Source organism: Haematobia irritans, chromosome 1, assembly GCF_050003625.1.
Source record: "Haematobia irritans isolate KBUSLIRL chromosome 1, ASM5000362v1, whole genome shotgun sequence".
In the NCBI taxonomy this organism is placed as follows: domain Eukaryota; kingdom Metazoa; phylum Arthropoda; class Insecta; order Diptera; family Muscidae; genus Haematobia; species Haematobia irritans.
In genome coordinates, this window is record NC_134397.1 from 104,716,021 (window position 1) to 104,731,046 (window position 15,026).

The 15,026-nt window shown below is 40.1% G+C and overlaps 3 protein-coding genes across 3 annotated transcripts in view; 1 reads left to right on the top strand and 2 right to left on the bottom strand.

The window, feature by feature from the left end:
- The window catches only part of LOC142230190 (proton-associated sugar transporter A-like), a 190,781-nt gene extending 179,844 nt beyond the window's left edge, over positions 1-10,937 (bottom strand). Inside the window, exons 1-2 of the mRNA XM_075300833.1 lie at positions 10,680-10,937; positions 9,516-9,967 (exon numbers count right to left, since the gene is read on the bottom strand). Of these exons, the coding sequence (XP_075156948.1) occupies positions 9,516-9,967; positions 10,680-10,937 (710 nt within the window). The remainder of the gene's footprint in view (positions 1-9,515; positions 9,968-10,679) is intronic.
- On the top strand, positions 3,947-5,302 carry LOC142221539 (uncharacterized). Its single transcript, XM_075291294.1, has one exon. The coding sequence runs from the start codon at positions 3,962-3,964 to the stop codon at positions 4,946-4,948; it is 987 nt and encodes a 328-aa protein (XP_075147409.1). The 5' UTR covers positions 3,947-3,961; the 3' UTR covers positions 4,949-5,302.
- Positions 10,938-11,706: 769 nt separating the features above from the next.
- On the bottom strand, positions 11,707-13,242 carry LOC142230200 (uncharacterized). Its single transcript, XM_075300844.1, has one exon. The coding sequence runs from the start codon at positions 13,240-13,242 to the stop codon at positions 11,707-11,709; it is 1,536 nt and encodes a 511-aa protein (XP_075156959.1).
- Between the last annotated feature and the right edge of the window lie 1,784 nt (positions 13,243-15,026).

Below are 15,026 nucleotides of genomic sequence, written 5' to 3' on the forward strand. Positions count from 1 at the left end.
CATTTCATCCTGGTCTATTCCCAAAAACATAATGCTGGCAGACCCATCGTTCCAAAATTCGGCAAAAATTGATGTGTCATCTTCTGCTATCAGGAACATTACACTTAGCAGACAATTTACTCGTCCTGAGGAACACAAAACTTGGGTGGATCGCCAGTGGACGATTAGCCGACGACAGCACAACCGAAGCAACATGTGCAGTTTTTAGTGAAGACGATACAGCAACAAACGAATTACTTGAAAAATTTTGGAAAATCGAGGAAGTTCCTGCAGAAAGCAATCTCACAGTTGCAGAACAGGCGTGTGAAACTCACTTCATTCAAACCACAACCAGAGATCTCAATGGAAGATTTGTTGTTCGTCTACCCCTGTCTGAGGATGCCGCAACACTTGGTGAATCAGAAACATCCGCAAATTCCAGGTTCCTTGCCTTGGAATGACGATTCAAACGCGATAACAATCTTGAAAAACAATACAAGGACTTCATGCAGTCATACGAAGATCTTGGTCACATGACTCAAATCGATCCCAAAAACCTACCAGGCCCTCGGTACTACATTCCGCATCAATGTGTTTTGCGTCCGGAGAGCAGCACAACTAAACTTCGAATGCTTCAGCAAAAACGTCAACAAATCGGTCACTAAACGACATTTTACTGACTGGTCCAACAGTGCAAGGGGACATATTTGGAATGCTTCTACGTTCCCGACTACCCAGATTTGTCTTCACCACCGATATTGAAAAAATGTATCGTCAGATTCTCTTGGACGAACGAGATAGGAACCTTCAACTCATTTTATGGAGGGATAATCCAGGGGAGCCTGTACGACATTTTCAACTAAACACCGTCACTTATGGAACATCATCAGCTCCCTATCTGGCGACAAGGTGTCTGCAAAGGCTAGCGACTATCCGGATGGACAAATATCCGCTTGGCGCAACAATCCTGAAGCAGGACTTTTACGTCGATGACGGGATGAGCGGTTCAGATAGCTTAGTAACAGCTAAGGAAATGCAATCTCAACTCACCTCCTTACTTAAGGAAGCCGGCTTCAAGTTGCGGAAGTGGTGTGAAACCGTCGCCAACTCCTCCAAGACATACCGCAAGATGATCAATAAGTCAACCTTGATTTTGAAAACGCGTCAATCAAGGCATTGGGAGTAATATGGAGCCCAGCATCGGATCAATTCTGCCTTAGGGCAAATCCAGCCAGTCTCAATGATAACAAAGCGATCTGTCATATCAGATGTAGCACGAATCTACGATCCGTTGGGTATAGCCGGCCCAGTCGTAGTGGCAGCCAAGATATTCATTCAACAACTTTGGGAGGATCAGATATCTTGGGATGATGGCACGCCTTTCGTAATGCACTGAATATGTTAGACAACACCCACATCCCACGCCACGTTTTCGACGGTCAAACTGCGCAGCACATTCAAATGCATGTCTTTGTGGACGCATCAGAAAAGGCTTATGGAGCAGCAATTTACATTCGATCTAAACTCCCAAATAAAAGGATAATCATCCGGCTGTTGTGCGCCAAATCCAGAGTAGCGCCTCTCCAAAAGGTATCGCTGCCAAGGCTAGAACTTTGCGCAGCACTTTTAGGAGCAGAACTGGCCAACAAAACAAAAAATGAACTAAGATACGAAGACAAACAGCTCTTCTTCTGGTCTGATTCCGACATTGTTTTGCATTGGATAATTTCGGCATCATCATCACTCAAAACTTTTGTGGCTAACCGAATCAGCAAAATACAAGACCTCACCATCAACAGTCAATGGAGACACGTCGACTCCAAAAACAATCCCGCAGACTTAATCTCCAGAGGTTTAAAACCAGAACAATTACCGGAGTGCAACATGTGGTTCTATGGACCCCTTTTTTTACATGGAAATGAAGACAGTTGGCCTAAGGAATTCGCGAAAGAATTACATCCAACAAGTGAATTAGAATTCAAACGAAAGCCTGTTATTGTCACTACAGCCGCTCAAATGGGATTATAACAAATCATCTACAAAATCAACCACCGCAATTCGTTCGGTTGTCTTCAACGAGTTGTGGCTTATATGCAGCGATTTATCAAAAACAGCAGGACATCGTCAGCCGACCGACCAGCAACCAAGCTACTAAGCCCAAAAGAATTAACATCAGTTTGCATCTAATAGTGAAAACCATACAATCAGCTGACTTCAAAGACGACATTTATAAGTTAAAGACAACCAATGAACTCAGCAGGTCCAGCCCAATTATCAGTCTATGCCCCTTCCTTGACAAATCAGAAATTCTTCGAGTTGGCGGAAGACTAGATGCGTCAAATCTCTCATACGAAATGAAACATCAAATAATATTGCCTTATAATGACCCCATCGTCAAACTAATCCTCGTGATGCTGCACAATGAAAACCATCACTGCGGTCCACAAACGTTGCTAAATACTACAAGAGAAAGTATTTAGCAATATATCGATGCCAAACGATATATTCAGACAACGGCACAAACTTTGTTGGGGCTAGAAATCAACTGAAAGAACTGGAGACCTCAATATTCGGGAAGGAATCACAGGAGACTATTGGAAGGGCATGTACCAAAGAAGTGATCGAATTTAAATTCATCCCACCCAGAGCCCCCCATTTCGGAGGCCTTTGGGAAGCAGCAGTGAAATCAGCCAACCATCTTCTGTTCGGTTTCCACCGCCTCCCTCACTTATGAAGAAATGGAAACGGTAGTCATAGAAATTGAAGCAATTTTAAATTCAAGACCACTAACTCCCATATCTTCAAACCCCAACGATCTAACCGCACTGACGCCAGGTCATTTCCTTATAGGGGAACCCCTGACCGCACAAATTGACGCCAGAACAAACCAACCACCAACACCACTATCTAAAAGATGGAAACTCGTGTCAGAACTAAGACACAGTTTTTGGAATAGGTGGTCCAGTGAATATTTGTCACAACTCCAACAGAGACATAAATGGGGACGACCTCAGCAAATATCAAACCCGACCAACTTGTCATCATCAAGGCCACTTGGACGCATCATCAAAACCTACAAAGGACAAGATGGAAACGTGCGTGTAGTCGATGTCAAAACTTCATCAGGTGTAATTAAACGGCCAATCCATCGCTTAGCGCCATTATTCAATGATGATATCAAAGAAAAGGAGGATCACAAAAAAATAAGGCCAACAGATGAACAGAAGCCACACACATCAAAACGATCGAGGCCCAATAACTTTAATTTATTGTGCACAACACTACTGGCTCTTCTGATACTACCGGTTGTATTATGCAATCCCATGCGACCACAACCATTTGAAACAAAACCCGGATTATATTTCGAAGGTATTGGTACGGCACGGATAGCCACAGCAGAATGGAAGCTCATGGTCTACTACAACCTTGTACCCTTTAGATCAGAAATTGACAACTTCGCTGACGGTATAAAGATGTTCTCCGACCTATGCAAAATGTCTCCTCACGAAGCAATGTGTAACAACTTCGCATCTCATCTCAAGCAAACTAGAGCAGATAGGGATATCATCATGCCAAGGAGATTGCGTAGAGGTGCTCTAAATATTGTCGGTAATGTCGCAAGATCTCTGTTTGGAAATCTAGACGCGGACTATGCCGCCGAAATGGACAATACGATACATAGAGTAGAGACGGACAGAAGCCACCTCACATCGCTGTTACACAATCAAACCTCAATTGTCGACTCGACCTTGAATATAATAAAGGAAGACGAGTTATCCTACTATATCGACGATACATAACCAAGTGGTAGAAGACAAAGCTCAGTTAAGGATCTCACACATTAGCTCTTCTTGCCAACGAACTAACCCTAGCAACAACAAGACTACGCCAAGTTGAAGCGGTAATCGTTAATGTTCTTACAGACTCTCATCACGGTAGGATCAGCCCATCCTTACTAACGCCGGATCAGCTGCAAAGAAAAATGAACGTAATCGAGTCTCATCTACCGATATCACGAGTTCTACCTTTCGATGACATTGACCTCATTCAATTCTACAAAATCATGCGAACAAAGGCAGCAGTCACTAAAGACAAGGTTATGTTTGAGATAAGACTTCCTCTAGTTGTCCAGCAAACGTTTGAGTTGTTGAAGAAATTTGCGGTGCCCGCAAACGAGAACGGCACCCTTGTTGCGATACACCCCCAAACAGAGTACTTGGCGATCAATCTCCATCGAGATGAATACATGCCACTCTCCAGCGATGACAGTCGCAACTGTATTCAACCAAGCAGTGACAGTTTTATCTGCGATAATAATCAAGCAATGTTCTCGAAGGGATCTATGGCGGCTTCGTGCAAAGTAGATATGTTCAGACATAAACCAACAAACAGGTGCAAACTCAACATTTACAAGGAGCCTATCATCTGGCAACAACTACATCACAAGAACCAATGGATTTATGCTACCACATGTGAATTTGACGTCAGCACTGTTTGCGGAACAAAAACTATACAATACAAGCTCCAAGGTTCCGGAATCATCAACCTTGAACCAATTTGCACCCTTAAAACCTCGGAAGTCACTCTTCGAGGTCATTATAATGCATCAAGCTTTATTCAAGCATCTTACTCTCGCTTTCCGAAATTTAATCTAACAACGCATGAGAGAGAGCCCACTGAAATTCTCAACTCGACTGATCAGCTTTTAATAAACCATACCGAGCAGCTAACAGATCTCCAGAACAAACTACAGGAAGCTGACATTTCAACTTTACGCACCACCTACCTTTCCGAGAGATATCACCATATGGCGATAAGTTACACAGCTCTTATCATGTCTTCAATGCTGTTGATGTTCTACCTTGGATGGAAATTTCTGAACAGAGGAGGTGAATCAATCCAACCACCCACTCCACAACCACGTCAAACCGTTCCGGACACGTACACTGCCCAGGCACCCGAAATTTAAATGTCTCTTACTAGTTGAACCTGCAGCGTTCAACGTGGGGGAGAATGTTCAAGAACGCAGCTTCATTATATCATTACGCTGCTATATTATATAGCATAAATATAATTAACATTAAACCCATAGTAAACAGCATTTACGCTGCTATATTATAAAGCATATACATATATTTAAATATTATTTGCATTGTAAGCAGCAGAAGTCAATAGCCGACCAATTTAAATAAAGAATCTAATTTCACCGTCAACAATTGGACAGGTTGTCGACTTCTGCTGCACTAGTTTCATTATTCATCATTCAAATCAGCATAAATATTACTTAAGTCATTGACATAGCATAGGCTAGATATACGGTACGTGTTAACTTAGTATATCGATTAATCATCAGTTATTTAGTATAAATAACGTGAATGAAATAAAACATTATGCTAGAACAAATTTGCATTCTACATCAGTAAAATCAACATACGGTTCAAGTACCCTATGTCCCATCTACAACTGTTCTTGTTTTGTACTTGAACAATGTTAGTTGGAAAAGATATATACTTCAAATATTTTGGAAATGGGTACACCAGATCAAATTGTCCACCAAAAAATCGATGTCAACTATGTGACGCCAAACACCATATGATGATACACGTCGACAATTTTGAAGCTGTACGAAGTTTCGAAACCACAATCCTCTGGTCGACAGATAACGGAGAAACAGATGAATTCACCGCAACTACCCCATGCTCAGGCAATGAGACAACCAACTTTTTCACGATGACTGCAGATGAATCCACCAGCCTACCATTTGAATCCATGCCTTTCTACAAGCAGATGACAACATACAAAGGTTGCTTACCACACAACTGGTGTTCCACAACTGAACAATTCTACAACGATTGTTCCAGTAATTCAGTGTGATGTTTCAGAAGGAGGTATCCAAAAGTCCTTGACCTTTCTCTTTGAACCAAGAGTACCAAAATCTATGTTGATATTTGAAAGCGTCAAAGACTTTGGCCATATACGTTCGACAAAATTAGATGTAAATTATGGCTTATTAAACACTATACTCCCTAACGAGCAACATCAACGCCGATTTGTCATAGTGCATAAAATCAAATTTTAAGTACCTCCTGCTGTGGAACGATCTTTCGAGAGCTATTTTCCACATCGTCAAATGGCTCATCCAAACCCTTCGACTATACTCACATTGCCGGTGTATTTGGTCGTGATTTGGACGAATACATAGTACTACGCGAGTCTTCAAAATGCGAGAAGAACTTTTCTATATCCACCCAGAACACATTGTTCGGTCTGGTCTTGAGTGGATCCACATCAAGAAATAACATCCCATTTTTAAAGTCATTGGCTCCTCTTGAGCGTCGAGAAGATGGCCCATTCGCTAATTAAGTCAAACTCCACATTGAGCCCGCGAGTATGTTGAACCCACTGTTCAACAATGGAAACTTTTCATTTATATTAACCTGCTACATTAATTATTAGAATTCTTATTATTATTTTTATACCCTCCACCATAGGATGGGGGGTATATTAACTTTGTCATTCCGTTTGTAACACATCGAAATATTGCTCTAAGACCCCACAAAGTATATATATTCTGGGTCGTGGTGAAATTCTGAGTCGATCTGAGCATGTCCGTCCGTCTGTTGAAATCACGCTAACTTCCGAACGAAACAAGATATCGACTTGAAACTTGGCACAAGTAGTTGTTATTGATGTAGGTCGGATGGTATTGCAAATGGGCCATATCGCTCCACTTTTACGTATAGCCCCCATATAAACGGACCCCCAAATTTGGCTTGCGAGGCCTCTAAGAGAAGCAAATTTCATCCGATCCGGCTGAAATTTGGTACATGGTGTTAGTATATGTTCTCTAACAACCATGCGAAAATTGGTCCACATCGGTCCATAATTATATATAGCCCCCATATAAACCGATCCCCCGATTTGGCTTGCAGAGCCTCTAAGAGAAGCAAATTTCATCCGATCCGGCTGAAATTTGGTACATGATGTTAGTATATGGTCTCTAACAACCGTGCAAAAATTGGCCCATATCGGTCGATAATTATATATAGCCCCCATATAAACCGATCCCCCGATTTGGCTTGCGGAGCCTCTAAGAGAAGCAAATTTCATCCGATCCGGCTGAAATTTGGTACATGGTGTTAGTATATGGTCTCTAACAACCATGCAAAAATTGGTTCACATCGGTTCATAATTATATATAGCCCCCATATAAACCGATCCCCCGATTTGGCTTGCGGAGCCTCTAAGAGAAGCAAATTTCATCCGATCCGGCTGAAATTTGGTACATGGTGTTAGTATATGGTCTCTAACAACCATGCAAAAATTGGTCCATATCGGTCCATAATTATATATAGCCCCCATATAAACCGATCACCAGATTTGACCTCCGGAGCCTCTTAGAAGATCAAAATTCATCTGATTCAGTTGAAATTTGGTACGTGATGTTAATATATGGCCTCAAACACCCATGCACAAATTGGTCGATATCGGTCCATAATTATATATAGGCCCCATATAAACCAATCCCCAGATTTGACCTCCGGAGCACCTTGGAAGAGCAAAATTCTTCCCATTCGGTTGAAATTTGGTACGTGATGTTAGCATGGGGTATCCAACAACCATGCAGGAATTGGTTCCTATCAGTCCATAATAATATATAGCTCCCATATAAACCGATCCCCAGATTTGACTTCCGGTGCCTTTTGGAGAAGCAAAATTCATCCGATTTGGTTGAAATTTTGTACGTGGTGGTAGTATATGATATTTAACAACCATGTGAGTTGAAATTTGTGGATGACAGTCTTTCGTAGAAGTTTCTACGCAATCCATGGTGGAGGGTACATAAGATTCGGCCTGGCCGAGCTTACGGCCGTATATACTTGTTTTTAATTACCTTGGTATTCAACTTGAATTCAAACTTTAACATATTTCTATGCAATATATATATACTCTCTTTGGTCCACATCGGTCCATAATTATATATAGCCCCCATATAAACCGATCCCCCGATTTGGCTTGCAGAGCCTCTAAGAGAAGCAAATTTCATCCGATCCGGCTGAAATTTGGTACATGATGTTAGTATATGGTCTCTAACAACCGTGCAAAAATTGGCCCATATCGGTCGATAATTATATATAGCCCCCATATAAACCGATCCCCCGATTTGGCTTGCGGAGCCTCTAAGAGAAGCAAATTTCATCCGATCCGGCTGAAATTTGGTACATGGTGTTAGTATATGGTCTCTAACAACCATGCAAAAATTGGTTCACATCGGTTCATAATTATATATAGCCCCCATATAAACCGATCCCCCGATTTGGCTTGCGGAGCCTCTAAGAGAAGCAAATTTCATCCGATCCGGCTGAAATTTGGTACATGGTGTTAGTATATGGTCTCTAACAACCATGCAAAAATTGGTCCATATCGGTCCATAATTATATATAGCCCCCATATAAACCGATCACCAGATTTGACCTCCGGAGCCTCTTAGAAGATCAAAATTCATCTGATTCAGTTGAAATTTGGTACGTGATGTTAATATATGGCCTCAAACACCCATGCACAAATTGGTCGATATCGGTCCATAATTATATATAGGCCCCATATAAACCAATCCCCAGATTTGACCTCCGGAGCACCTTGGAAGAGCAAAATTCTTCCCATTCGGTTGAAATTTGGTACGTGATGTTAGCATGGGGTATCCAACAACCATGCAGGAATTGGTTCCTATCAGTCCATAATAATATATAGCTCCCATATAAACCGATCCCCAGATTTGACTTCCGGTGCCTTTTGGAGAAGCAAAATTCATCCGATTTGGTTGAAATTTTGTACGTGGTGGTAGTATATGATATTTAACAACCATGTGAGTTGAAATTTGTGGATGACAGTCTTTCGTAGAAGTTTCTACGCAATCCATGGTGGAGGGTACATAAGATTCGGCCTGGCCGAACTTACGGCCGTATATACTTGTTTTTAATTACCTTGGTATTCAACTTGAATTCAAACTTTAACATATTTCTATGCAATATATATATACTCTCTTTTTTACTAACAAAACAGGTTAAAATTACCCATTAAAATTAAAATTACCCATTTTGAAAAATGCGAGTTATAAAAAAATAAATTAAAAGAAAGAAATTAAAATAAAGGACATCTTTGGAAGGATATTTTTGGAAGAGCCTTTAAAAGTTGGGTCTTTAAGACAACTGCCAATCTATTTTTTGAAATTGTTTGAAATCGCTTGTGTTTGAGCTTGCGAATTATATCAAGTCCGTTCCAATTTTCACATATTGTCGCGTAATTTAAACGATATAATACAATATACATTCATTTGAAAAAATTTTTTTAGCACACATTTAATTTTCCGTATTTGGAGTCATCTGTGAGATTGGCAATATAATATCATTGCTCATCTACAGGCATTCTATACTTGACTTATTCCCTTCATTTCATGTCGGACTGTCCCTTTTAATTTGCTTATTTTCTTGCGGATTCTTGGCTAATGGTATATACAAAATTTGTATAATACTTACTTAAAACGTTGTATAAGTTTTTCAATTACTAGAGAATAACAGGCACACGATAGAGAATACATCGCCATACCCCAGCAACCGAAGCGAACTCCCTCCTCATACAAAATTTGCGATTCTGTACCTTCAAGCGCTTTAGGATCTCCTTGAAAAACAGCTTCGCCCACAAAATCAGTAAAATACAATGAGTAGCAGACATGTGCCATCCAGCAAAAGAGATTTGTCAAACAAACCATACGCATTGAATGTGGCATGTAAATAATTGACATTATATAGTGAGACAGTGTTTCCACAGCTTGTCCGCTTTCTTCAGTTCGGTTGTCAGTGGGGTAAGCAGACGGTTGGGATTGCATACCATCAACATTCGTAAATGAAGTTTCCCCGAAAGCATTATTGGTTCCACCATCAGTGAAGTAATCCGATTGCTCTGGGGCCACGGACTCTGGATTATCAAACTGAAAAAATAAACAGATTTAATACATACATACTATGAAAATGGAAGAATAGACTAATATCCAAAATCTAAACGAATTGATGTGAACTTAAAGCATGCTAAAATATAAATTGGAATTAAATACAATTGAACAAACGTGGGAGTTGTTTCTAAAAGTGGACTGTAGTTAATTTTTTGTTAACTCCCAGAATTGTTAACGCAGGCAAATACCAGTAACCAAAAAATAAAGAAACAGAAACAAAAAACAGTTTTCAAGATTCAGTGTACAGATTTATTGCTGTGGCTCTCGATGATGCTTCTTACCGTCTTCGATGAAGATGTACAAGTGAAGTCGAGAATTTTAACAATAGTCTAATTGAGCAATGTTAGTTAAACAATTCAGTAATGAAAAGGACAACTATTTTAATTCATTTGAGCAAAACTATTGTTGTAGAACGGATAAAAAATAGGGTTGCCGTTTGGGCTGAATTTAAAGTTAATTCATTACAATTCGATAATTCGTTTATATAGTAGATAATGCAGTTCAATAATAAATTTAAATAATTCATAGTTTTAATAAGAATAATAAAATTGTTGAACTAGATTCAACATACCGGCCCCCTTGCAGGAGTGCAACTTTAATATTGATGAGCCCCAGAAATTGTCCATCCAAAGATGGTGCTTTGTGCAATCGGCATATTGAACGAGGTCTGAATAAGTCCAGCTCGCAAAACTTTAGAGAGCTGATCGATGCCGACTAGTATTTCAATATCCTTGGGCTGACAGTAGTGAGGGTCTGCCAGATCGGTGAGGTGATTGTATATGTTGCGTAGCTTTGGTTCGTTCGTACACTTCGGTAGAGAGGCGGCAAAACTCGATTGAATACGACAAGTCATCTGTATTTTTATCAACGGATCATGATAGGATTCTAGATTCACAGTACAGTACTCTTGGTGGTTACGCTTTGTAGTGTGAAGGCGTAGTCGATCCATCAATGACGGAAGAGCCAAAGTTTCAGCCAGACTTGAGCTTAAAAGTAAACGGACCTTTGCCGGACCCTTCGAGGTAACAGCGCGCGCCAACGCCGTTGGCATGAAAACATGCGTCCTCCGTCGCTGACTTAGCCGTTCGTTGAAATGAGAACGTTGGCGGCGGTTGACAATTGCTTCGTTATGTCGTGATTGGCGGTCGTTGCGTCGAGTGGAGTTTCTGGAAGGTTTAGGTTTGGTATATTGGTGGCGTTTATGTGAAGAAGTTAAAGTGGCAGCCCGATTAAGATTCAGGCTCACTTAGACTATTCAGTCCATTGTGATATGTAAAGAAGCTGGAGTCGGTTGTTTGTCCACGTGTACCAAAGTGTGATGGCCTTTCTGGCATACAAGACACCTTCCTCTTGACCTACACCATTCACGAGTATGACCGGTGCACAGGCAATTATAACAAAATTCTCTAGTACGAATCAATTCACGTCTCTCGGGTACTGGCATTCCTAGTAATCTGGAACAAAACTTCAAGAAGTGCCTCTCTTGGCAAATGCGACATTTTGGTGAGGTAGATGTATGACTAAAATATGTAAGACTTATTTAATGTGTGAACGGATAGAACTAAAAACTAAGCAGGCAGTATACACAGTTTAACTAATGGACGGACTACAGTACCATTTTTCGTTCGAATTTCCACAACACGAATTCTAGAATCAGTACCAGAAAACACTTTTATCACTCTACCTCTACCTTCTCTCTACCTTCAGTTGGTGGAAGATTACCTTCTTTCACAATAACAAAAATCATTTTCTCTCAGATTTTTCTGCGCAGTCTTCCATTTGTATCGTCTTTGCAATTCAAGGAGATATTCTGATTTCCAACGCTTCGCAAATTGCATTTGCAAAGTTTTCAGGCGTTGCCAGCGATTTAAAAGGCTCAAATTGTCGGAATATTCCTCAGGTACTGCGACTAGAGCAGATCCTCGCAATAAATGACCAGGTGTGAGTGGGTTCAGTTCAAATGGATCCTCATTGATAGGTGAAATAGGAGAATTCAATATGCTCTCGATGCGAACAAGTAATGTGGAGAATTCTTCGAAAGTAAATTTCAAATTAGAAGCTACTTTCCGCAAATGACTCTTCATGCTCTTCACTGCCGACTCCCACAATCCTCCCACGTGTGGTGCGTGCGGTGGAATGAAGTGCCAAGAAAACCAATGCAGATTATACTTTTCAGTGGTCGACTTCTGTGCATTTTTCAAAAATATCTTATATGCAGTGGCCAGTGCTCTACTTGCACCAACGAAATTGGTACCATTATCAGAAAACATTTTGCTTGTGAATCCTCTACGCCCTGTAAATCGATTAAAAGTGGAAAGGAAAGCCTCCGTTGTAAGTTCTGAACAGGCTTCCAGGTGAACAGCGCGAGTGGACATACATACGAAGATGGCCGCATATCCCTTTTGAAATTTAGCGTTTCTTAGTCCCGAAGTTTTTATTTCAAAAGGGACTGCGAAATCAACTCCAGTATGTGTAAAGAGCAAAGAAAAGGTGCATCTTTCAGATAGTAATGAAGACATTATTTGTGTGCGAATTTTACTTTTAAATATAGTGCATGTGCGACAGTTTCTTATACAGTGTCGTATTATACTTTTCAAACGTATGATGTAAAATACTTGGCGAATGGCTCGTAACATCACTTGATGTTCAGAATGCAGTAACAGTTTATGAGTATATTCGACAAAGAGTTTGCAGAAGCGTGATTTTTCAGGTAAGATTATCGGAAATCGTTCGTTATAACTTAAATCAGCATTAGATAATCGACCATTCACTCGTAACAATCCGTTGTCATCAAGTTTCGGATTTAGTGCAAGTAATCTACTTTTAGAATTAAGGGGCATATGATATTCAATGGCATTATATTCAGTTGCATAATATTCTCGTTGAGCTTGTCGTATCAGGGTAAATTTCACAAATTCTATTTCATCTTTTGTAATAAATTCAGTATGCGTTTCTGGAACCCTTATCTTTCGACATTTTCTTATAAATCTATACATGTAGCATAACACGCGTAGCGCTCGATCAAAAAACCGATCTAGAATATCTTCAATCTGAGTGTCAGTATGAAAATTGACGGTTTTCCGTTCAAAACTAGGTTCTTTAAATGTAACAGGTTTAGGCCATAATTCAGAGGAACTGGTGAGCCATTTTGGACCGTGCCACCATAATGAGTTATCATTCAATTCTGATGCTGTGCAACCACGAATGCCAATGTCCGGGGGATTTTCGTTAGCATTTCCAACATTTTCATGCATTTGAGAAACTTTATTGGCAACAAATGTCTTCTAGTGAAACGGTGGTTTGTCCAGCCATGCCAAAGTAATAGTAGAATAAGTCCACAGAAAAATATCAGAAACAGTGAGGCTCTAATTTTTACAGACAGTTTTCAAAAGTTTAGATAACAGTGCGGCTCCACATAGCTCCAATCTAGGCAAGCTTACAGTTTTCAATGGTGCCACTTTGCTTTTGGATACAAGTAAATTTGATGTAACAGTATTATCAGATGATTTCGTACATATATAAAGACATGCGAATAGTTCAACCAGCGCGGAATTTTAATATTTTCAATGTTCGGGAGATTTGATATAAAAAAATTATATTTTTCGAACGAATGCGGTTTAACCTCTTCGTCCCAATCAGTCCCATCAATCCAGAGTTGTTGCATAAGTACTTTAGCTACGACAATGATCGGTGCCAACCAGCCAGCTGGGTCAAATATCTTTGCAATAATCGACAAAATTTTCCTTAAAGGAGGGGATGGTACAGAAATATTGGACACCTGATAGTGGAATGAGTCAGTCCATGAGCATTCCATCTAATGCCTAATGTTTTCGTTTCGCTAGCGTCTTCAAGTTTTAAAAAATCTTCTCTTAGGAGATCTTCGGGGGGCATTTGTTCAAGAATTTCTGGGTGGTTCGCTGTAATTTTTTTCAATGGAAACCCGCCTGAATCAAGTAAATCAATCAGTTGACGCAGATAATATTTTGTTTCAGTAATAGTGTGACTTCCAGACAATATATCGTCAACATAAATCTGATTTTGTAAAGTAGACGATGCTGTAGGATGCGTTGCTTTTCCATCTTCGCTCAGTTGTAGTAAAGTCCTGATTGCTAGGTATGGGGCACAGCTTACCCCAAAAGTTACAGTTTTCAAGCAATAGTCTTGAACCAATTCAGTTTCAGAATTTCGGAAAAGAATTCGCTGATATTGCCTATCATTTTCGTGAACATAAATTTGGCGATACATTTTTTGAATGTCGCCATTAAAAACATATCGAAAGAAACGCCAACGTAGTATTACACTCATCAGATCATTTTGCAGTATTGGCCCAGTATGCAAAATATAATTTAAAGAAAATCCAGACGACGATTTTTTCGAGGCATTAAAGACAACTCTGACCTTTGTAGAAGTGCGTTCTGGTTTCACTACAGCGTGATGAGGAAGATAATAGGAACTATAGCCTGCTTTGTTGCAGATTTTCAAGGAGCTTCAAGGCTCCATGTGGTTAAGATCCAAGTATTCAGAGAGAACTTTTGATTATTCAGTTTCAAGATCAGGCGATTTTTTAAAGTGTTTTCCAGATGAAGAAATTGACTCATAGCTGATCTTCTTGACGAGCCAAGAGCTATATTGGGAGGAAGATCATGTCGAAATGGTAAGCGAACGACATATTTTCCATCAGGTTGTCGAATAGTATTCTCTTTATAGAAATTTTCGCACCAAACGTCATTGTCAGATAGAGATTTCATTGAAGTAACTTCTTCAAGTTCCCAGAGTTTTTTCAACTCCTCATTCAACACTAGTCACAAAATTTGCAAATATTGAAACCGACCGAGCTCTTGGCGGACCACTCAAAATCCACCCAAACTCAGTTTCTTGTGCTAAGAGATTCCCAGACACATTTTGGTGAACCCCAGACTTCAAAATAAATGGAAGAATATCACTTCCCAGTAACATATCAATTTGTCCAGGTCGGTAGAAGTATGGATCAGCTAATTCCTTGGTTTTCAATTTTGACCAATCAGAAATTCGAGTAGGA

Bases quoted from the DNA above. Each gene is read 5' to 3' on its own strand.
- LOC142221539 (XM_075291294.1), top strand. From the start codon at position 3,962: ATGAACGTAATCGAGTCTCATCTACCGATATCACGAGTTCTACCTTTC.
- LOC142230200 (XM_075300844.1), bottom strand. From the start codon at position 13,242: ATGCATGAAAATGTTGGAAATGCTAACGAAAATCCCCCGGACATTGGC.